The sequence below is a fragment of a genome, unplaced genomic scaffold, assembly GCF_019419815.1.
Source record: "Pyrus x bretschneideri cultivar Hongxiangsu unplaced genomic scaffold, Pyrus_bretschneideri_v1 Contig16, whole genome shotgun sequence".
In the NCBI taxonomy this organism is placed as follows: domain Eukaryota; kingdom Viridiplantae; phylum Streptophyta; class Magnoliopsida; order Rosales; family Rosaceae; genus Pyrus; species Pyrus x bretschneideri.
The window spans coordinates 467,871-491,249 of NW_025999457.1; the positions used below are offsets into that span (position 1 = coordinate 467,871).

Below are 23,379 nucleotides of genomic sequence, written 5' to 3' on the forward strand. Positions count from 1 at the left end.
TATTAATAAACAATTGATTAAACAACATTATTGCTAGCCTACTGTGAGGCACTACAAAAAAATAGTACAAAAAGAATTAATTATTAAAAAATATTATTTATATAACGAAAATGCCCCTACATTATTTTGGATTGCTTTTGAATTTATTTTGTTTGAAAGCCATTTTGTTCAAAACTTTTTGCTGAAGCCCATGACCCCAAAATGGGCTGTTGGCTTTATATACAGAGATGAAAGTGATACTGAAAGAAAGGGAGTCCAATTGTGGGACCTCAGATAGATGGAGGGTAAAACGCTCTTTAAGAAATGAGTTACAAGCCCTTTTTCTAAAAGACAGTTGCAATTGAGGGCTTAATGTACGCGAAGGCTATGTACGCAACAACATTGACACAAGAAATTCAAATTCGATGTGGTTTGGCATTATCTGCAAGTATAGTTTTGGACCTTGGAGTCTAATTGAAAGACATGCAGCAACCACACACCAGAAAAGGTGTCTTTACAGCTAGCATTGTTTGCAGCACATGCTCCGCTTGCTCACGCAACCTGTATTATGGTCTATGAAATTTGTTGGTCAATAAAAGTGGCCTATGCGATATTTATTAATAAATACAAGAATCAAATATATAGCAAACGAGACAAGGAAATGCATTTTTATCACTGTACAAAGATTGAAATTGCTGTTGAATTCAATCCAGAGGAAAGAAGAGGAGAGAGGAGCAAACCAAGAACACAAAGGCAGCAGATGGCTTCCCCTCCATTAGAGTTTTTGACGGGCAAGATAGTGTCGATTATCGAAAATGAAGTGTCACTAATAGGAGGAGTTCGTGACCAACTCGATGAAATCAAGCGTGAGCTGCTAACCATGAAGGCTTTCCTGGCAGATGCTGGAAAGAAGGGAGCTCTCAGTGAAGTAGAGAAAACATGGGTCGAAAATGTGAGGGACGTATCCGTCGATATCGAAGACATCATTGACCAGTTCACCTATCAAATGAACAAGCAGAGAAGTTGGGGTCCATACACAAGAGCCTTTCGTCAAATGATTTGCTTCCCCAAGCATCTTTGGGAGAGGCATAGGATCGCCACCAAATTGCACAAGATCATCATAACAATCAGAGCTATTCGACAAAGAAACCAATGCTATGGCGTTGATCGCATAGAAGGCATCGGTGCTTCGCATAATTACGATCCCAATCGAGTCAGAATCTATGGTGAGTCCTCTCTTTTCTTTAAAGATGATGAACTTGTGGGAATCAAAGCTGCTAAAGACAAGTTAGTTGGATGGTTGTTGTCTGAACATCCAGAAAGAAGTGTAATTTCGGTGGTTGGAATGGGAGGTTCTGGCAAGACCACCTTAGTGGCAAACACCTTCAACAGTCAAACTGTAAAGAAACACTTTGATTGTCATGCCTGGATCACAGTCTCGCAAACTTACAACATCGAAGATCTGCTAAAGATAATGATCAAGGAACTTTTTAGAGCTGCAATGGAAGCTATTCCTCTTGACATAAGCAATATGAGCTACAGAGGTTTGGTGGAAATGCTTATAAAATATTTGCAGCCGAAGAGGTACGTGATTGTCTTGGATGATGTATGGGATAGAGAACTCTGGAGCCACATAAACGTAGCACTTCCTGATGGAGCACATGGAAGTCGAGTTGTGCTTACAACTCGGAATGAAGACATTGCTTCATTTTCATTCGGGGTCAGAAGCCATGTGTACCATGTTCATCCTCTCATTGAAAAAGAGGCTTGGGATCTTTTTTCCATGAAAGCTTTCTCTAGCTGGCCAGACAGGTCCTGCCCCCAAGAGCTCGAACACATTGCTAGGGATCTTGTTAGAAAGTGCAAAGGTTTACCCCTTGGAATTGTGGCTTTGGGTGCTCTCATGTCAACCAAAAGATTAACGTCCGAGTGGACGAGATTCTGCAGTAGCTTGAATTGGGAGCTAAGCAACAATCCAACACTTGAAGTAGTAAGAAGCATCCTACTGCTAAGCTTCAACGGTTTACCTTATCGACTCAAGCGTTGCTTCTTATATTTTTGCATTTTTCCAGAAGATTATGTGGTTAAATGTGGAAGGCTTAAAAGGCTGTGGATGGCAGAGGGGTTTGTCGAACAAGTTCGAGGGGCTAGGCCAGAAGAGATTGCTGAAAGCTACATTGCGGAGCTCACTTGTCGATGCATGCTGCAAGTTGTTCAGAGGGAACCATCTGGAAGGGCAAAAACATTCAAGGTGCATGACCTTTTGCGAGAACTTGCCCTTTCAATTTCAGAAGCTGAGAAATTTTGTGCAGTGTATCACAGTCAGGAAGCAAATGAAGGGTGTAAAGATGCACACCGGTTATCACTGCGAGCAAGCAATGGAGAATTTCAACCACAGAGAGATATGTCAAAGGTTCGTACCTTCTTTATTTTTTCCCCTGAGATGAGCGATTCTTCTTCGTTGGAAAAACTGCCGTCTGGTTTCAAACTCTTAAGAGTCTTGGATCTAAAATATCTTCCACTTGCTCAGCTCCCAGATGATATAGTGAAGTGCTTTAACTTGAGGTATTTAAATCTGAAATCAACGAAAGTGAAAGAGCTTCCGAAAGACATAGGAAAGCTCCACAATTTGGAAACATTAAACATTAAGAACTCCATGATAAGGTCACTTCCAGTTGGAATGGTGAAGTTAAAAAACCTACGACATCTTTTGATGTACCATTATCCGGCGTATGATGTCAAGTCTTTTAATTGGTTGGATAGCACACAAGCAATGTTCGACATAAGTAAGCTAGAGAGCTTGCAAGTGTTGGATGGTATCGAGGCAGGAGGTGAGCTAATCAAACAACTTCGACACATGACCCAACTCACAAGACTTAGCTTATCAAATGTGAGAGGTGTTGATGAGAAGGATTTGTGCAAATCAATTGAGAGCATGAAACTCATCGAATTCTTAGGTGTCAAGACAAGTGACGAGGATGAAGTATTACGCTTGGATGCATTGCCAACAACTCCTCCTCTACTCAAGACACTTGTCCTAACAGGAAAGCTAGAAAAGGTTCCACATTGGTTTCATTCCCTTGACAGCGTTATATACTTGAGTTTGCATTGGTCCAGATTAACAGAGGATTTCCTTCCTTACATCCAAACACTGCCAAATTTGACCAAACTTGTGCTACACAATGCACACGTCGGGAATCAATTAGTCTTTCATACTGGATTCCAAAAGCTTACTGAATTAAGTCTAGGCAATTTCCCTGAATTGAATACCATCATCATAGAGAATGGGGTGATGCCATCACTACGGACACTGCGGATTGGGGAGTGCATGGAGTTAAAACAATTGCCTGATGGAATTGAACACCTTACATGTCTCCAAGAATTGAATTTTATAGATGTTCCCAGTGAACTCATAGAGCGAATACGTGGAGAAGGAAGCTTGGATCGTTCTAAGGTCAAGCACATCTCCGACATCCGTTATTGCTGCAAAATAGAATTGGGGTTCTGGGCTTGGAAAAGATTGTGATCCTCCCCAAATCCCTTTGTTTTCCGATATCTGTACAAAACTTGCTGTGTTATTACCCCGTTTGTGGCTTAAATGTAATACTATTTGGGAATCCTACTTTTTCTTTCACTTTTTAGTTCTTCGTTTTTGCCCCTAATGCTTTGTATACTTAAAATTTGCCATTATGGTATTTCCCTTTTCATACTCTGATTGTGAATTCTGGAAGTCAGGATTGTTACCACAAATTGTAATTAATTAGGTGGTAATTTACTAAAAAGAATTACTTCCTATGCAGGATTGCAGTTTCATTTATTCTTACTGTCACATGAAATTCAAATTATTGAGTTTTTTTTTTTAATTTATAACTTTTGTGATAATTTGATGGAACCCCAAAATAGTCCAGGTGGATTTTTTGTTTCTCCTCATGCCCCCTATGCCCTCCAGTTGATATGCCACTCTTACTTTTTTGCATTCGGATTTTAATGTACAAAGATTGGAATTTCATTTATCCATATTCAATTGCAAATACTGGTTTTCATCTTCCTATGCTTCAATTATAAGCATGTTACAGTTGGTGCCACTAATGATTAAACTCGTACAATAATTCATGCATACAACAGACGTATTATGCATACAATGCTACTCTAAAATATCGGAAGCACGATACTCATACCTGAAAATATTACAACCACCACAATGTGCAGAATCATCACCAATAATCTCCACATGAACATATTCCAGTCTCAAAATGGTGGAACCGCTTTGAATCTCGAACTATGATACTCCTCTTCTCAATCAACGATATGAATTTCGCAGTGCTGTGACAGTCTCCACAGATTCTAAGGTTCTTGGTAATAATGATCGGCGAGCCAGCATTCGTCACCAAAAGCCCAAATGCAATGGCTAATTTCTCACTGTGCTTGCTGATCATATCCTCTTTCACCTCCTCTTCAACATCATGTAGAACACATTCTGTTTCAGACACAAACCCAGCTTCTCGGATCTTTCCAATCACTTCTTCCAATTTAGTATATATCTTATCTGAGTCAGGGTGAGATTGATCACCCACGACAAAGCGATGAATTTTATTTCCATGTTCGATAAAACTGCATCCAGGGTTTCTGATGAGACCTTTGTCCTTCATCAAAGCCCTCACCTTTGAAGCATTCCTCCACAAACCAGCTGCAGAGTACATATTGGATAGCATGATATAGTTTCTGGAATCTGATGGGTCCAAAGAAAACAATCTCTCTGCAACTTCCTTCCCAAGTTGAGTGTTACCATAAACCCTACAAGCACCGAAAAGAGCCCCCCATACGCCAGAGTTTGGCTCCATTGGCATATGCCTAATCAGCTCGTAAGCATCATTTAGAAGCCCAGAGCGTCCCAGAAGATCAACCATGCATGAATAGTGATCCAACCTAGGCTCAACTCCATAAACTTGAGGCATAATGTTGAAGTAATTCTTCCCCTCCTCGACAAGCCCCGAGTGGCTACAAGCACTTAACAAATGTGTGAAGGTGACATGATCAGGCTCCACACCTTCTTTAAGCATGTTTTCAAAGAGCTTCATTGCTTCTCTCCCGTACCCATGCACAGCATAGGCTGCAAGCATAGCAGTCCAAGCTACTTTGTCTGGATTATTTATTTCCCCGAAAATCTTAAGCGAGTAATTAAGTCTCCCCAACTTTGCATACAAATCCAGCAGTCCGGTTGCAATTGTGACAATTTCATTGAGACCACATTTCATAATCATACCATGGATGCACTCGGAGAGTTTCCGCAAACCTAAATTCTCACAAGCTTGAAGCAAGGACACCACAGTGCCATCATCCGGATCAATTCCAGACCTTCTCATGAGATTAAAATAAGCTACTCCATCTGCTGCACTCCGATTCTCAGTGTGAATCGCAATCATTAAATTCCATGATACAACATTTGCTATCGGCATTGTCTCAACCAGTCGAAAAACTTCATCCAAAGAGCCTGACTTTCCATAGAAATTAATCAAAGAATTGACAAGCTTAACTTCCCACAGCACACCCAACTTGAATGCAGAGCCGTGAATGTACATTCCTTCAACAACAGCTCCCCTACTAGCACAAGCGGAGATTATAGACATAAGTGTAACCTCATTGGGTTGTATTCCCATTTCAAACTTCATCCTAAAAAATGCATTCAAGCATTTATCCACATACCCTCTTCGCGAAAACCCAGAAATCAAAGAATTCCAGGAGACCAAGTCCTTATGGGGCAATTCATCGAACAGGTTCCGTGCATCATCTGCACGGCCCAAACTTGAATAACAAGAAACCAGCTGATCGCCAATGAACCCATCTCTATAATCCAACGATTTGACCACGCAGGCCTGAATTGCGCGGCAAAAGGAGACGGAAGTGCAGGACCTCAGAGAAAAAATTAGGGTTGAAAGAAAAGTGTCTGGATTCATCAACATATCCCATCATTTTTCATTCATTCATTCCTTTTGTGTATGCGTTGTTCCATCTGCCAAAACAAAAAGCGTGCTTCTCCTTTCATACATTAGCTTGCTCTGATTCTCACTACTTTTTGTTTGGCGCGTTTGGTATTACTTGGTTGTCTGAGAGAAATTGACAGTAAAGAAAAGGAAAAGGAAGAAAAGACGGGTTGTTTGAAAAGAAAAGGAACAGTGTCATCGCGACGCTGTTTGTCAATAATATAAATATGTATTTAGATTTTTGTATTTGTGATTTGATACTAGACGTCACGATACTTTGCCAGTAATTTCTGTTCATATGAGATTTGTAGTTTGGCACAAGATGTTACAATGACATTATACTCGTATTATGTAATTTTTTTTCGTTTAATTATTTGATTTAGGGTAAATTGTATATTTAAACCGGTGTATTGGACCTGGCCGAATAAAAAGAATTTTAAGGGTCAAATTGACTTGAACGACTTTGGTTCTCATTCAAATTTAAACTAGATCGATGTATGATGGTAACTTATACTCATGCTTTGGTATGAATATATCACCTACATTGATTCATTAAACATTAGTCAAGCCATATTTGTATTTTTATTGGGTTTGTTTTTAAGTGTATTTTCATCACTTCAAGATTTTTATAAGACTTGAGGTATTTATCTTTTGTTTCCTTACAATTAGTACTCCAATTCATCTCAGCTTCTTAAAATCGTGAATATATACATAAAAATGAGCTAATACATATAACATATGATGCGTTTTATTACAACTTCTACATGTAAATTGATAATTTGGTACAGCCAATACTATTGCCAAAAATACTTAAATTCTAATCAAATGTTGAAAAAAAAAAAATTAAGCAAATGATCTCTTTAAAAATAAAAAATTTCAAACCATGGAAAATAGAAAAGCATAATTTATCCTCACCAAAAAAAAAAAAAAAAAAAAGGAAAAAAAAAATGTAAGCTGTCAAACATAACAAGGCTCGTTTGAACATAACAAAGCTCGTCTGCAGATGGTGTTAGCAATTTCACCTCCTCTCCTTCGTTGTTAAAGACAAAAGTAACACACAAGGAACCAGGCCTCCCTCCCTCCCCAAATTAATCAGACTGCAAAACCCTAATTTCCGTTTCCCATTTGCTAATCCGTATAATTAGGGTTTGCAAAGCTACCACGCTTGATTGCCGCAATTTCTACCCCAAAGCTCAAGGTTAGGGTTTTTCTTCCTTATCTCTGAGCCTGTGATCACGCTTTTATGTTATTTGATTCCAAGTTGTAAATTACTTATCTTTTTGCTTCAATTTGGTTCAATATGATCGCAATTTTGGTTGATTGATTTATATTTTTCATTGTTTTGGTTATCTTTAGCTGTGAATCTTATAAGTTCAGCTGGAAATTGGATTCATTTGTGTGGGATTTTTTAATTAATTTGTTTAAATTTTAAATAATTGGGGAAGAAAAAAAAAACTATTGAGATATTAGACGATTGTTCTGGATTTTTCTTTCTGTTGTAAAGCAGAACAAGGTAAGGAACATTAGCATCCCAGGGAAGAGAGTGCACGGAATATATTTTCTTTGGAGAAAAATATGTTGAACGGTAACGGTGAACATGTTATATGCGGCAATAGCATCCGGCTATCCGCGTTCTGAAGTCCTTTTGTATTGGAAGGGTGTGAAGAATAGTTATGTGATTATTTCTAATTTTTGTTTCTATCAGAAAGAGGCTGGTGTTTCAGCATAGTTACAGAAGTACAAACTACCTCTTTATTCTGATTTTTAGGGGCATTTTCTTGGTTATGGTATATAGTATAAAGTATTTGTAGAATGTACGATTGTCAGGATAGTATGGCCATATTTATTGATTGTGTCTCTATGACACAAATAAAACGTAATTCAGGAAAACAGTTATACGTCTTTTCGTATTTATCTTGTTTTCTCTTATTATGTGATAGGTTTGCTGCCGAAGGAAAATCTCTTATGGACATGCGCTGGTGAAAAGAAGGAGCTTGAATGGATAGAGAGAGTGAGATCAGAAGGAGCTGTTCCACTTCTTGATCCAGACAATTGTCGAAATGGTTGGGCTTCTCCACCTGGGGACAAGTTCTTAGTTAGAGGTCCTGACTACTTGTCAACCAGAGTTAAAGTTCCTGCTGGTGAATATCTTCTAAAGCCTCTTGGTTTCGATTGGATTAGAAGTTCGACAAAGATTGGGGAGGTCTTAAAACATCCAAACAGTCGTGTCAAGAAGGCTATTGAGGAGGAGTTCCCGACAGGTGATAAGCCTTTTGTTTGGGCTTTCAATCTTCAAGTTCCGAATAAGGATAATTACAGTGCTGTGGCGTATTTTACAACCAGAGAGCCTATTCCTGAGGGGTCCTTGATGGACCAGTTCTTGAAGGGAGATGATGGGTTTAGGAATTCAAGGCTTAAATTGATTGCCAACATTGTCAAGGGCCCTTGGATCGTGAGGAAAGCAGTTGGGGAGCAGGCCATATGCATAATTGGGCGTGCCCTTTCTTGTTATTACTGTGCATCAGATAGTTTCTTAGAAGTAGACGTGGATATTGGGTCTTCCATGGTTGCAAGTGCAATAGTTCATCTGGCATTTGGTTATATCACAACTCTGACTGTTGACCTTGCATTTCTCATCGAGAGCCAAACTGAATCAGAGCTTCCAGAACAACTTTTAGGTGCTGTAAGATTCTCTGAACTAGACCCTGCGGTGGCAAGGCCAACTGAACCATATCTTGGTAGGAGTACTGGCAGTTTGCAGTCTAATCTGCCTACACGGTTATGGAAGTCAATTGGACAAGGATTTTCCAACATGCTTCATTCAGGTGACCATGAAAATGGATCTAGCTCGGGTTCAGCACATGTTAATGGGATTGGAGATAATGAAAACAGCTTAAAAAATGGTAAGTTCTTCTGACCAGTGGTCACATTTGAGCTTCCCCGCCCCCCCTTTTTGCACATGTGGAGTTTCTGTTGTGGAGGAAATGTAATCAGAATGGTTCCTCAAGAAACTTCCATACGAATCCAGAGAAAGTTATAATCTTTTTTCTTGCATGCAGCTTAAATTGCTTTTTTTTCTTTTTCTTTCGTTTATCCCTCTGTTGTTTTCCCTGTTTCTTGGTTCTATCATTAGGAAGTTCTGCAGGTTGGAATGTGTAATCGTACTGAGGCCTGTCCAGTGCACTGTCTTCACCTTTTGTCCCATATGCTCCTTTATTGTGAACAAACAATAAACTATTTCGTTGTCGATGTCTGAACCAATGTTGCTAGTAATTAGGATCTAATTTCTGATGGCATTATGCAAAAGAAGAAATCCTATGACATCATTTATTTGCTTGTGGTCAAATGATACTCTTGACAGAATGACAATGTATCCATGAATGCTGTTTGAACTCGGATTTAAGCCTTTGAATAGAAACTCCTTTTAAAGTTGCACAAAAATATAGACAAAACCTTTCTTTTTCCTTTTGTGGGTGTAATGTTTTGTTTATGTTGTTATATTCAGTTGTTCAGGACCAGGCTAAAGATTTTGGTGTTTACATGTCTAACAAAACACAGCCATAGTAACATTTTGTGGATCTTTTTGATCAAGTACACTTATATTATTTCGCACTTTGATTGCATCTATTTTGATGTATGAGTGGACATGGTTATACTTGCAGATAGTCAAGTGAAATGTGATGGCGACAAAACAAAGTGATTCGAATTTGTTGAAGCATCACAGATCAAACTTGTCAATATGGATTGCCTCACTTGTGTCTTCTGCTTGTCTCTGATTATCCGGCGCTATGGAGTAGGAGGCCTTGGGGTAGGCACTGAGCCCTAATTCCAGTTGGCAAGATATTCACATTATCAACATTTTAATTTATGTAGGTACAATTCTTTTGTTCATTTGATATTTAAACGAGTGTGTATAGAATAGCGTCGCCCTGTGTAAAAAGCTATAGCGGTACCCTGGTACCTATCAAGATTCCACGAATTATCCCCCGATGATGGCACTTTTTAACGTTTGCAACACTTGTTTCCCCAGTTAAAATGTTTCTAACATTTTATTCATGAAAAATTTGGATTCCGAAACCGTTGGATTTCTTGTGTTTAAACATTGCTTGAGGATCCTTGAAAGGTCTGGTGCAGTGCTCGAGAGGATTTCGAAAGGTCTCGAGCACTTACACAGGTGCTTTACAACAAAGCACTGGTTGAGGATACAAGGCGTAGCTCGAACCAAAGAAAGGATATCGAGATATGCAACATTTCCACAAGATATGGAACCTCGCCTACCATCTGTTACTGAATTATTTTCCTTAACGCTTGTATCATACAATGAAAATGCTGCAACTCCACTGTCAATACGATTACACAATTTGTTTCCGATCAGTTTCTATGAGAAAAAAAAGTAGTAAAATTATACATTGTCTGCTCAACTTAACATTGTCAAGAGATCCAATAAATGATAATAAAAAAATTGCTTCACACAACTATGAACATTTACCATCACATATGCAGAGTAAGCAATAATCTGTCACTCTTTAGCGTCAAACCCGTAGCACCGGAGAATTTGTATCACCGCAGCATGCAGAGGTGAAATATTCGGCAAGTTCTGAGAATTAGCAGTTTCAAGTACGACTAGAGCTTGGTGGATTTAATTCTGAAGTAACTGGACTTTAAGTCAAGCTTGCATTTACAAATATATTACACAAGCTCAACGCCCGAAGCTGGTAATGCGTTCATTTGCAATGTTCTACCATGTCCTGATGCAATAAATCGTACGGCTGGCAACGAAGAATCAGTAACAGGTTCAATCTCAAGAAAACTGAAATCATATGCACTGGATCGCTTCAAACTGAACACAGTAACAAGCACAATCCATCCCAACATGGAAACCGCCCAGTAATTGTTCATCCCGTGAATTAAACCCCACGCAATAGCATACCCAACAATGATTCCAGATAAATGGCCAATAAAACTTGCTTGAGGAACGATGATTGAGGTAAAAATAAGTGACTCAAATGGTGCAAAACTAATGGGAAGTGAGAGAAATCCAAAAAGATGCAACTTTGACGTGGGTTGCTTCACCGAAAGAATTGTCATCCACCCAAAAACAACACATGAATACCCAACAGCCGTCACTCTCCGAAAATATTCAATCTTGAATTTCTGGATTAACAAATGGTAAATTCCCAAGACTAGCACTCCGGATAGAACAACCAAGACAAGCGTGTACTGCAGATAATATTCCACCCCGAGCCCTATGGGACCCAGCTTTTCTACTACCCCAAGACTCCAAAGGGCACTCATATTGAAAACAAGATGAATAATGCTTATATGAGAGAAAGCTGAAGTTATAATCCTCCAATGGTGCCCTGCAACCGCAGTTTCATAACTCAAGCCCACATGTGAATAGCCAATGTTTTTCTTCTGTATGTAGAACCAAATTGCACTGCATATTCCTATGAAACAACTTGTGGCTGGTTTGTCCAATATCTCAAAAACCAATGGCCTACCCATCTGTGCCAAACCCTAGTTCTCAAGGATGTTTTGAACACAACCTATACTATCCCAAGACCAAAACTGTAGCAAGCTGCAGAAGAATCAAGACCACTTTTGCACTACCAAACATGGCACGTATACAGCTCCTTCAAAGTTCATAAATCAAAGGGCTTCCTCAAAACCGCATAACTGTTTTGGAAACTCAGAAAACAGTTCGTAAGTTAAGAATTTACCCAGATCAAATACCTTCAATAAAATGTGATGATTCACAACACCCACCACCCAAAATGTGCACAAAACACCAACCCTAGAAATGGGAAGGGAACATTGGGATTCAATCCAAAATCACCTCTCTAACGAATTTAATAAGTTGAGGGATTAGGTTCCAGAAAGATAATTGAATCAGAGTAATTAGAGTTTTGCAGACATGGAACTTACTTATTCACAATTGTATAGGGAATGATAAAGGTCGAAAAAGACTGATTAGAACTATAAAATGTATGAAAATAATAAGGGAAAATGTGATATTGGGGAAATTTGTTTAGCAATGTAGTGAATGAAATCAATCTGGACTCAGAGAACAATCTAAAATTAGGGTTTTTGTGTTCCAGTCAGATCGAGAGTAACAGAAATAAACCGAGATCAACACATGAACGGACTTAAATTTGTAATTGCATAAAACCCCAAATCAGTGAAATACCTGAGTCAGAGTGAGACGGGGGCTGATGCTGTGCTGCGAAGATCTGTGGAGGAAGCAGATGGTTATGAATCAATTGAATCCTCAATGTTTTCTGGGAAACGCGGCTGCAATGTCGAGAGAGATGAGAAGGACGAAAGGAATGGGGGAGTTAATAGTGGTCGGCGCATTCCATGCGCGATGTGTAGAGTGTTCTCGTAGTAGTGTTGAAAGTGACGCAAAGGGAAAGGTATTAACTATTAAGCAAGGTTTTATTACAGGAACTTTAATGAAAAGTTCCGGTACTGTTTATTTTAACGAAAAATTATATTTTTATATTAAAAAGTAAATCTTATTACTTTTTATTTTATTTTTATCGTTAAAACTCTAATGCTTACAGGGGGTAATCACAAATATTATCAACGCATATACATATAGTCCCCTTAATTCCTCAAATAAGCTTATTTGAGAGACCTTAGGATGCTCATTCCTTAACATTTTTCGTAAAGATCCGTCTATATTTTAGTATATTATTCGTAAATCATCAAATGGTAAAAAATTAAACAAATTCAAAACTATTAAGATATCCAATTACAATGAAGTAAACAGATAAATACATTTTTCCAAAGACACAATATTATGACTATCATTTAATCCAACAGTTAAATGGTTTGGGATTTAGTTGTTTTTCGTCAAGATGATCTTTTATATAAGATCTAAAAGATTGACGATTGGATTGTTGACATACAATATGGAGTGTGCCTTACAAAGGATCCCTCAACTAAGGGGACTGTGTATACACACATTTGGGGAACAGATCCGGAGCACCATTTTTTTTGTTTTTAAATTTCCACTTCTTTTTTTCAAAAATTTTGACACACATTTTTGTGAGCCCATTGCGTATTATACTTTAACAATCCGAACTATCTATCGTTTAGAACATTATTCACAAAATCATCATTGTAAAAAAAAATATAAATCTAAAACAATTATGACATTCATTTATAATGAAGAATATGGTTCTAAAAAAATAAAAAAAAAAAAATCCTAAACTCCTCAACTAACAATCATATAGTTTCAATTTGGCTATTTGATAGGCATATATTAAGAATTGAATTCCGCAAAAAGGTATCGAAAATTGACAGAGCATAACAGAAAATAAACCTAAAACAAATACAAACCCAAAACAAGAAAGCAAAGTTGTAAAAGCCCCAAAGACCAACCCCAACACAGAAGCGTCGAAGTGGTATTCCTGTTTGTTTGTTCGTTTTTATTTGGTCAGCGCTCGCACTTGTTATTCTCTGCAGTCTCTGGGGTTCGGAACGATTGGTGAAGGTAAAGCTTGTATTTGTTCCCATCAATTTCCAGCAACTATTAGATGGGTTTAACTTTTACTGTCTTTATCTTCTGGGCATCCCCAGAAACCATTTTTGCCTTAAAAAACACAATGCTTGTTTGCTGCTGTGCCACCTCCCTTCAATTCATTTTCAAGTTCGCTTCTTGGTCGGGGTTTTCAGTTTTCAACATCCTTTTGTATTTATTTCATCTTCCAAAACCAGAGCTTTCCCCTTTCTCACCTTGGTAATTTGGTAGTTGACTTCATACTTGTAACTTGTATGAATCGTAATTGATTGAGAAGGATTTGACTTAATATTCGTGCCCCTGAATATTTGTAATAGCTTATAGTTCACATCAGAATTTATAGTGATTCAGTTTTCATTTATTTTAATTCAAAGTTTAAGTGTTGCGTAGTTTTTGGTTCAGGGTTGGGAATGGGATAATCAAATGATATCTAGAGTCACCTGTATATGTTTAATCTTCAACATGTGCGCTTTCGATCATCGTTATGTCTTGGAATCTTATAGTGTTCGGAGGTGGTATGATTCAAAACCTGACTTGAGAGAAAACCAATTTGAGTTTGAGTTTGTATCTCAATTTTGTTGCGTGCAAGATTTAGTTAAAGTGAGGTTTCTGATTGTTTGTTTGTTATTTTTTCATGAATTTGTTTTCTAGGTGAAAATTGACAACGTAATGCTCCTCTTCTATTACTCTCTCTCTCTCGAAGTTGAATAAGGTTACTGCAAAATGTCTACATACAATAGCTTCTTTTTTTTTTATTTTTTCTTTTTTTTATGTTTGATATTGGTTTTGCTTGCTTTGTGGGATGATGCCTGCTAACTGGCATCATTGTGCTCACATGTGAGAACTATTGGTTTTAAAATGCTAGGAAAACACGGAAGGCCTGTGTGAATTGAGGTAGTTGATTTGATGGATTTGAATTTGGTGAGCCAAATCCAAATCCTTGTATTTGGGCAACTGATACTCTATAGCGCAAGAATTTTTTTCTCAACTTTCAATGCCAATTGGTTTTTAGCTGTTGGGTTTCTAACAGGCGGAGTGGGGTTATTACTAGCAGTTACATGAAAACTCAATGGTTGGGTTCTTGTGGAGGACGTGGATATCCTAGAAACGTCATCACTTTAGGCATAGGTTATCCCAAATCTAACTAAAACTTTCAAAACCAAAAGATCAGATTTTGAAATTAACTTATTAAACTAGTTACATCACAAATCACTGCGCACTAGCCCTCTCCAACTCATCCTCTATCTCTCTTGCCTCCCGCTTCCTCCATAGACAATCTGTATGCAGCTCAGCTGGTGATGGAGGCTCTATCTCCGCCATTGATCCACGATGCATCTGACAGTTTGGTTTATCTGACTCCGTCGAAAATACCGCTAGAGGACAGAGGGCTTCGCTTTGAGAGAATGGAGGACGGGGTGTTTTGGTTTTCACTTCGAGTCAGTTGATCCAATACGTCTGTGGAGCAATATATGTTGACTTTCTATACAAATTTGAAAGTTGTTTTTTGCTTTGGTGTGTTTAGGTAACTTTCTTGTTGTTTTCTATAGTTTTAACAAGTATCAGTAATATTTTAAATTTCTTGGCTTTAAACATTTCATCACAAAACCATATGCTTTCATATTTATGAATAGTTTTGTTCTTCAGCAGGACAAGCTGCATAAAACATGGAAAAGTTTGTGGCATTTGTTAAAAGTGTAATTTTTAAGGGATTTGTTTCTATCTGAATATGTTTTGCTCCTGGATGAGTTAGAAGTTTCTTGTGGCTTTAATGATTAGAAATGTAGCTATTCACACCAAGGCACAAAAGCTACATGCGATATAAATAAAATTGGTAGACGCTACTTCTTCTTCTTTTTCTTCTTCCGGTACCTTCGCAGGTTATGGCAGACGCGATTGTTTGAAGAATTGATCCTTGTGCTCCCGCTTACTATTTCTTTTTTGTCGTCATTGTCATTCTCTTACAGTTGGTCGTTATTGCCATCTCTCTGCTCGCCGTTGATTTTTCCTGTGACGCTCTGCTTTCAAACCCAAGAATTTGGGGGTTTTTCGTCGCAGCTTGCTGGATCTTTTTGAATTTCCAGTTGCTTCATTTTTCAATTTGCATTGTAGCTCTGGTTTGTTGTTTTGGTTGCTGCTCTGTTGGTTATTTTCTGGCCTGGTAATCACTTCAAAGCCTAGTTTTTGTGGGTTTTCTATATACTGCTGCATCATTGCTGAGATTGTTGATTTCTATCATGGATTCTATCACATCTGTGTGGCTTGTCGTTGTTGATTCAGTGGTTTTGATTCTCTGTTTCTATAGCTTTCTTAAAACTGAAGCTATCTGCTTTCTCTGTGGTTGTGCACAATGGTTACTGCTAATCAATTAGCCCTTACTCAGTCTCCAGTTTCATCTTTAATTGCAATTGTGGGTAATACTGTTACTGTGAAATGGGATGACTCGAATTATGTCACTTGGAATTTCGAAATGGACCTTTTGTTGGAGGGAAATGGAATAATGGGGTTTATTATGGATCTATTCCCCGTTCTGATAAATTTTCTCAAGTTGTATGTGATGATAGTATTATTGACAATGCTGCTGTGATTTCTAATCAGTGCTACTTTGTCTCCTTCTGCACTTTCATGCATCATTGGTTGTCATAATTCTCGGGAAATGTGGATTACTCTTAGAGAACGATTTGCTAATGTCACTAGAACTATTATTAGAAAGAGCTGTTATTGCCATTATGGCAATGGCGAGGATTTAGTCATCTTGAATTGTAAGTCTAATATTTCAATTATATGTTCTCAAATTCTGGGGGTAAAATTTGCTTATTCCAGATCTCAAAGAAACAGTTGTGGAGTAGTTGTCTGACCAACGAGAAAACGATTGTGAGAATTGTAGTCATGCTAGACTTTGTGAGGTCAAATCTATATGATTGTATGACTGATATTGGAATTGTTTAATTGCATTAGTTATTTACCACGTATCCTTGGCAGTCATAATATGTTGGTGGTTTTTTTTTTTTTTTGATAAGCATGATAGAAGTTAGTTTTTTGTGCTGATTTCCATATCATTGCTCCATCAATTTTATTATGTTTTGGTGTCTTAAAACTGAAGATGTTATTGTTGCAGCCAACATGTTTCACAACAACTAATTCACGGAGCAGGGTATTCTACTATTGATTCCAAACAAGAAGAGATGAAGACGGCAACCACAGACTCTACAAGTAAAGGGATCGAGGGTTCATCTGTTAATATAAAGGTGCTGTTCTTTGCCAGGGCTCGTGACCTAACTGGCTTGAGTGATACACAACTGGAGGTGTCGTCTGGTAGTACTGCACTTGATTGTTTAGATAAGCTCATCACCATGTTTCCAAACTTGTCAGAGATCCGTGGGTGCATGGTGCTTGCTCTTAATGAGGCGTACACGGCTGATTCTGCTGTCGTTAAAGACAAGGATGAGTTGGCCATAATACCTCCAATAAGTGGTGGCTAAAGGCATCTCATATACCAAGAACTCTAAGGATATCCATGTATTCTAAACCTTGAATAGTAATAAAAAATTGTTCATAGCTTTCGTTGAGCTCATATGCATGCAAGTAACTGCAAGTATATCCACGAAGCCGAAAATCTTGGATATCATTTTTGATAGGTGAAACCCTTGCGTTATTGTCGACATTTGGTAGCCAATAAAGGAGAGCATAAGCAGATTATCTTAAGTTCTTGGATGTATGATGTTTTGATGTATGTGTACAAAACAGTAGCACCAAATAAATTATCTGCTCGCTTTCTACATACGCAGATGCATTTGCTAAGGCTGCAGCAGTTGTGCCTAATAATTTGATGACCAGAGTTTACGTTTTAAACGTCAACTGAAATGTTCTACCACTCTACACTGTCACGTGGGACATCGGATAAATGTTATAATTTTCTCCAGTTTGTATACCATTAATATATCATAACGGTATTGCTCCTAAAGAAATTAAGCAGAAGATTATTAACCGCATAAAAAAATATTATCATTTTTTCTTTGAAAAGAATATATTCATAATGGGCATTCAATGTCCTATTCTTATAACATAAAAAACCGAAATAGAAATGAATTGTAAGGCAGGAAAATATTTGGAAGCCAAATAAAGGTTCCAGGATAGAAATAGTAGATAATATTTTCGTTAATCCAATTGAACGATATTCCAAATATAAATAATCTATGTTTGGTAACATGGTAAACCACTAGTCAAATAATCATTTATTTATATACTTCACCACTATCCTACTAACATAGAGAATTACTGATAATCCACAAGCGGCTTGTACTTGAGTTGGTTTAGATAATTTCTCTCCTGCATACGAAGTCCCGAGTTCCATTCCTCCCTTCCGGCATCGCTTGTATCAAAAAGGAGATTTCTGACAACCTAACTTCAACATGGCAGAGAGCAAAGTAATTGTGTTGAAAGTATTAATGCATTGTGAAGGATGCCAAAGTCAGGTTTCCAAATGTTTGAAAAGTTTTGAAGGTAAAAATTCTTGCACAAATATCTCAGTTTTTTACTGTGCATCTTCCCCATACTACATATGATGAACTTGCAGAAATAATATTTGCAAATTTTCTCTTGGCTGGTTAGGCGTTGAGGAAGTTGTGGTTGATTACCCAAATCATAAAGTGACAGTAAAGGGGAAGAACGCCGACCCTCTAAAGGTTTTGGAGAGACTACAAAACAAGTTTAGTAGAAATGCTCAACTCATATCTCCAATACCAAAACCACAAAACCAAGAGCAAAAAGAGCCCAAAAAGAAAGAAGCGGTATCTTTTTTATTCGAGTGATATTCTAATTAATCTAATCTAAACTACAGAGAGGAGCATTCAGTTTTTTACATCGACATATTCATTTGCTCTTGTCAACCGTTATCTTACTTGTTTTGGTTTCGGAAATGTAGGCTCCGCCTGAGGTTAAAGTTGTGGTGCTCAAAACGTTGATGCATTGTGAAGGATGTGCAATTGATATCAAGAAATACTTGGAGAAAATGAAAGGTAAATCCCTATTGCGGAGGATGTGCAATTGCTAATTCGTGTTATGTATCATCAAAATTTGAAATTGTTCGTTTAAGCCGTTTAATCTAAATAGATAATTCTTCTCTACAACATGTTCTTAATTCGGGACCAGAATTTTCATTTCTCTTGTTGTATATAGAAAACAAGATCTTAGTAATGGACGAGAATGAAACACATGGAGAAACGAGTTTAGGGATCAATTAACTTGCTCGGTTTTTTTGGGGCATATTTTAGGTGTTCTAAGTGTGGAAGCGAACATGGAAAGGTCGACGGTGAGAGTGAGGGGAATAGTTGAAGAAGCAAAGCTGGTAAAGTACTTAAAGAAGGAATTAGGGAAGCATGCTGAGATAGTGAAGCAAGAACAAGATGAGAAGAAAGAGCAAGGCAAGGACAGCGGTAGCAACAATTACAGAAGCCGAGGAGGAGGAGGAGGAGGAGAATGTGTATTCCAATATCCACCTCAATATTCAGCTCAACACATTTACCCTTGTCAAACATTTAGTGATGAAAATCCTTATGCATGTTCCATAATGTAAAAAGCAATTTAAGATTGTAATTGTAGCTCTTTCCTCCTTCCATGGTGCACAAAATCTTTTCGGATGCTTTCAGTTTTTGGTTTGTCCATAGCAATAAATGTCACAACAATAATAAATGATTAAACGGTTTCGGTAATCATAAGATTCATTTGCACAGATGGCTCAAACGAGTGATTAATGCCGTATTAACTTGCTAACAAGTTGACCCAAAACAAAAAACTTGAGAGAAGGATTGGTGTAATTAGTAGGAATTCTGGGTAGGTTGGGCTGTTATATCATATTAACGAGGTTCTAAAAGACGCTAGATGCTAGTCGGACGGCGGGCTGGGACCTAGCGCATAGGTGGCTAGGCGGATTTAAATAAATCTATTGTATTTTGTGTAAATAAATGTCTGTTTATACTTAAAATATATATAATGTGTGTGTTATTTAAGTGTTCAATAAATCTCTTACAATTTATTGAAAACAATAAAATGCAAAAGGAAAGTTATATATTTTTAATCTAAGTGAGTTACAACCTAGACAAGTGTTTAGGCGGGTCTGGACGAGCTAGATGGGTGCCTAGGCAGTCTAGGAAGGTACCTAGGTGGTCTAGGCAGGCGCCTTAACAAGTCTAGGTGCCCTTTCTTAATTTTCAAATGCCTAAACATTAATCGAAACGGTAGTCAACCGCCTAAAGCCTATGCGGTGCTAGGCGGGAATTTTTAGAACAGTGCATATTAACACATTTACATTCTGCATTTTCCAAGTTCCGGGCATGAAAAGCACGCCGAGAATTCAGATAAAACGATAAAGCATGCTACACAACAGGGAAACGAAGAGTAACGATCGATACCGAGTGGAAATCTTTGTCTGCATTTTACAGATAATTCTTAACTTTATAGTAAATACATAACAGCCACAATCGTTTTGATACAAACCAAGCCAAAACAACGTAGTACTTTTAGCACGGTCATGGACAAAGTACTTTCTTTTTCTATATACTTCACAGGAAGAATTTTTCTATCTCAAACCCATTACAGGCCATGGATTTATTCCAGCTGCTGGCAGCGAAGGTCGCATTATAGGAACTCGCTTCACCACTGAAAATGCTTCATTGAGACGCACAGCACGGCTCATGAACTGAGAAACCTTCTGTAAATATCGCTCAGTTAGATATCCCAGGTTGGCCACCTCAACATATATCTCAAAACATAAAAGCAAAGCTCACATTTGTAAGACCACGTGCATAAATGCCACCACAAAAGAATCATTTTTCTTACAACAAGACCCGCTTGAGCTAGAGCTCATTGCCCAAGACAAAATAATTTGAAGAATAAGTAATCAAGATCAAAGATTCACAAATGTGCCCTTTGTTGCGAGAAAAAAAAAAGGTTTAGAATACCTCAAGTGTCCACGATGATTTATTCTATAGCAACCTATCTTCGGATTCGTGATCTCTTGAATATGTTGAAATAACCATTAAAAGGTAACCTTTCACCTTTATGCTAAATTGAAAGTATAAAATAAACTGATAGACTTCATTAAGGATCCATTTTGTTTCTAGTTGTGTTTCCATGCATAACTTTCTAACTGTCATATATTGCAAGCTTTCACAAGTTCTTAAAAGCTATCAGTTCTCTCGGTCCATAAATTTTTAAAAAGTACTAGATTGACTGATCTCTGAGCCTAAAGTTTCTTTCCACTTCAAAGCAGCGGTAAACACAAAAAAAATGCAGATACATGAGCATTAAGTTGCATTGAGGGAAAAAGTAGTAGATAGAGGCTGAAGCAAATAGGTGGAACTAAAACCAGTGTAGTAGCATCAGCATAGGTCTTAGGATAGTCAACTTGCAGGGTATTAGTTTCTCTTCTTCGGATCTATGTTTTGTTATGAGGAAAGGATAAGAGAATTAGTTTTTCAATGACAGAGATTGGGGTATCACCTTTGTGTATAGTTCTCAGCTTCCAAAAATGTTTGCCATCAAAATGTTGTTTGTTTGTATAAGTTTGACTATTTCTTCACCTCAATTTAAACTTTGATATTTAACTTTTATAGTGATCAAATATCCACCGTTTCTCATCCAAAGAAACGAGAAAAAGGGTGATACCAGTAGGTTATAATCTATCAAATAACGGAGGAAGGTGAATAAAACGGGATTTTTACATTCCTTTGCACCAGAAAATGTCGAGAAAAAACAAAACAGAGTGCAAAAAGTACTCCCAAATGATTATTTATCTTTAAGAGAAGTAGTCAAGATTGGAAAGTAGAAAAGAAAGATATGAAATGGTAGCATTAAAATTTTGCTTACACAAGTCGCTAAATGACAAAAAACAATCAGAATGATTCCTATCGCACTTGGGTAGGTTCCTTTTAACGAGTCATTGTTTTGCTACAAGAGGACCTAGGAATACAAAGAGTTTGATATAACTGGTTTCAAGAAAGCTTCGTATTTCAACTTTTGAACTTTCCAAATAAATAACAAACACTAGTGCATGAAAACAGATGCAAAAAGATGGTTTAAAACTTTTGATTGACAGCCATAAAGTACAGACCACAGTGTAATCTCAATGCCGGCATACTTAACAAATTGCAATAACATGAATTGAAAAACCATGATCACTAAATTAACCAATAATAAATTGCAATAACTGACCTTATCATCCAGAGTAACCTTGAGCTGCAAGCTTTGGCTCTTTCGCTTCATCTTGTGCAATCTCCGCCCCAAGAGCACTAAACCCATTACCGCTGCAGCCACAGACAAGGACCAAACAGGGCTTACCCTGAAAACACAATACTTCAAGACCTCAAATGGGACCTTCCACCACAGGATTGTCCTCTTCACTACCTCTTCACCGGATTTCGCCTCTGATTTCTCCTCTTCAACTGCACTACTTCGACTCTCAACCGATTGTCCTTCTTCTGGCTCATTCTCCAAGTTAATTGCACATTCCAAGCCACTAAAGCCTATCTCGCTTTCCATCGCAACCTTCTCATATTTCAGCAGAAACCAGACTGTCGCCGCCTGAATCAGACCAGAACTTACCCAAATCCTTATCAAGACTTCCGTTTTCCCCAATTTCTTCAATGCTCACTCGGCCCTGAGCATCCAACCCACTAACTTTCTCATCCACAGCTTCCATTTCTCCAGCCCTTCCACAACCCACATGGACCTTCTCACTCTCCACAAAACCCAATTCTTTTTTCCCCTCAAAATCATAACTTTTTCGGTCATCGGACCGATCACTTGCCGAATCGGACCAAAACCCACCCGATTCTTTTCCACCATACTGAGTCACGGAACCCGGCTCAATCCAACTGGGGTTGTCGGACTCAACCGAACCGTCTTCGCTGACATCAATCACCGCCTTACCATACCCCAACTTCCCATGATTATCCAGGGAGAAGTAATCAGGCCTGATCATACCTTCGGCGTGCACATCGATTCCCTCGAAGCTCCTAGGGCTATCAATCGAGTCGTCTGAGTTAACCAGGGTAGGGTCCGAGCTGTTTAGCACCTCCCAGTCCTGCAACTCACCAACTTCTCCTCGTCCTCCGTCCATGGCGGGAATTGATTGGCGGGTATTCGGAACCGGAGGAAATGATAGAAACTCAATAGAACAGTATCAAATTAACAAACCCTAACCCAAAATCTAAATAGAGTAAGCCATACCCTGACCGTGACCAAAGGGAAATGAGGTTTCTTTTCCTTTTTGGGGTGTTGGATTGGCAACGAAAAGCAAAGACAGAGTGTTTTTATTCGTAAACCACACACAAATACAGGTACCCTTTTATTCCCAATTCCCACAGATTACACCCTCCTCCTTATTTTGATATTTTGAGCAGAGCGATGATGATTGACGAGGACTAAGATTCACCCGTTGTTGAAGCTGGGCCGCCTGTGGTGTTGGAAGAATCGGGATAACACAAAAGATAAAAGCAAGAGGTCAAGTTCGTAAATTTCAATACTTTTTGGGAGCTTTGACTTGTGGAATCTTGCCACGTCATGGGTAAAGTGGGATGACGAGTGGTGGAACATTGGCTCTCTTTAGAATAAAATGACTTATACGGACACGGGTGTACTGTTATAGTGCCGTTTCGTGTTACTCGTGTTATTGGAATAGAGAAATAAGTTTTTACAAGCATTTCATTGATACTAAAACATTACGTGCGGCGTATCCGTGTTGTAAATTGTAGGGGAGAATTTTGAGATGTCCTTTTCTTGACGGAGTAGGTGTGGGAGGAATTGAAATTGGGGGATTGTTGGAAGAAAGGAAGGAGTCGGCTCCAAGACAACCCCACACCACCGATTTTTCTTCGGTCCAACCACGGTACCTATTCA

At 38.2% G+C, this 23,379-nt stretch overlaps 7 protein-coding genes across 10 annotated transcripts; 4 read left to right on the forward strand and 3 right to left on the reverse strand.

Annotated features, from left to right (window-relative positions):
* Nucleotides 1-587: 587 nt before the first annotated feature.
* LOC125475690 (disease resistance protein RPM1-like) lies at nt 588-3,613 on the forward strand. Its single transcript, XM_048580748.1, has one exon. It carries the CDS (start codon nt 641-643, stop codon nt 3,503-3,505), a length of 2,865 nt encoding a protein of 954 aa, XP_048436705.1. The 5' UTR covers nt 588-640; the 3' UTR covers nt 3,506-3,613.
* Nucleotides 3,614-3,977: 364 nt separating this feature from the next.
* LOC125475691 (pentatricopeptide repeat-containing protein At5g40410, mitochondrial) lies at nt 3,978-6,197 on the reverse strand. Its single transcript, XM_048580749.1, has one exon. It carries the CDS (start codon nt 5,937-5,939, stop codon nt 4,194-4,196), a length of 1,746 nt encoding a protein of 581 aa, XP_048436706.1. The 5' UTR covers nt 5,940-6,197; the 3' UTR covers nt 3,978-4,193.
* A 1,575-nt stretch (nt 6,198-7,772) lies between these two features.
* LOC125475819 (protein ENHANCED DISEASE RESISTANCE 2-like) lies at nt 7,773-10,037 on the forward strand. The gene is made up of 3 exons (XM_048581182.1): nt 7,773-7,791; nt 7,901-8,863; nt 9,623-10,037. The coding sequence occupies exons 1-3, from the start codon at nt 7,773-7,775 to the stop codon at nt 9,658-9,660; spliced, it is 1,020 nt and encodes a 339-aa protein (XP_048437139.1). The 3' UTR covers nt 9,661-10,037.
* A 239-nt stretch (nt 10,038-10,276) lies between these two features.
* LOC125475692 (RHOMBOID-like protein 13) lies at nt 10,277-12,360 on the reverse strand. Its single transcript, XM_048580750.1, has 2 exons — nt 12,148-12,360; nt 10,277-11,636 (listed from the first exon to the last, which is right to left on the reverse strand). Exon 2 carries the CDS (start codon nt 11,463-11,465, stop codon nt 10,650-10,652), a length of 816 nt encoding a protein of 271 aa, XP_048436707.1. The 5' UTR covers nt 11,466-11,636; nt 12,148-12,360; the 3' UTR covers nt 10,277-10,649.
* A 453-nt stretch (nt 12,361-12,813) lies between these two features.
* LOC125475693 (molybdopterin synthase sulfur carrier subunit-like) lies at nt 12,814-17,263 on the forward strand. 4 transcript variants are annotated; one of them, XR_007257039.1, is made up of 3 exons: nt 12,849-13,458; nt 14,137-14,197; nt 16,601-16,730. XR_007257039.1 is itself a non-coding variant. In XM_048580751.1 (2 exons), the coding sequence occupies exons 1-2, from the start codon at nt 13,502-13,504 to the stop codon at nt 16,962-16,964; spliced, it is 567 nt and encodes a 188-aa protein (XP_048436708.1). In that variant the 5' UTR covers nt 13,465-13,501; the 3' UTR covers nt 16,965-17,263. The 4 variants fall into 4 exon arrangements, 2 of the variants coding, with proteins under 2 accessions (XP_048436708.1, XP_048436709.1); XR_007257038.1 differs by lacking the exon at nt 14,137-14,197 and having other exon boundaries at nt 12,814-13,458; nt 16,601-16,733; XM_048580751.1 differs by lacking the exons at nt 12,849-13,458; nt 14,137-14,197 and adding an exon at nt 13,465-13,704 and having other exon boundaries at nt 16,601-17,263.
* Nucleotides 17,264-17,643: 380 nt separating this feature from the next.
* On the forward strand, nt 17,644-19,094 carry LOC125475849 (heavy metal-associated isoprenylated plant protein 8). The gene is made up of 4 exons (XM_048581217.1): nt 17,644-17,985; nt 18,094-18,272; nt 18,407-18,500; nt 18,756-19,094. Exons 1-4 carry the CDS (start codon nt 17,895-17,897, stop codon nt 19,055-19,057), a joined length of 666 nt encoding a protein of 221 aa, XP_048437174.1. The 5' UTR covers nt 17,644-17,894; the 3' UTR covers nt 19,058-19,094.
* Nucleotides 19,095-19,868: 774 nt separating this feature from the next.
* On the reverse strand, nt 19,869-22,777 carry LOC125475820. The gene is made up of 3 exons (XM_048581183.1): nt 22,219-22,777; nt 21,694-22,127; nt 19,869-20,191 (listed from the first exon to the last, which is right to left on the reverse strand). Exons 1-3 carry the CDS (start codon nt 22,598-22,600, stop codon nt 20,060-20,062), a joined length of 948 nt encoding a protein of 315 aa, XP_048437140.1. The 5' UTR covers nt 22,601-22,777; the 3' UTR covers nt 19,869-20,059.
* Nucleotides 22,778-23,379: the final 602 nt, after the last annotated feature.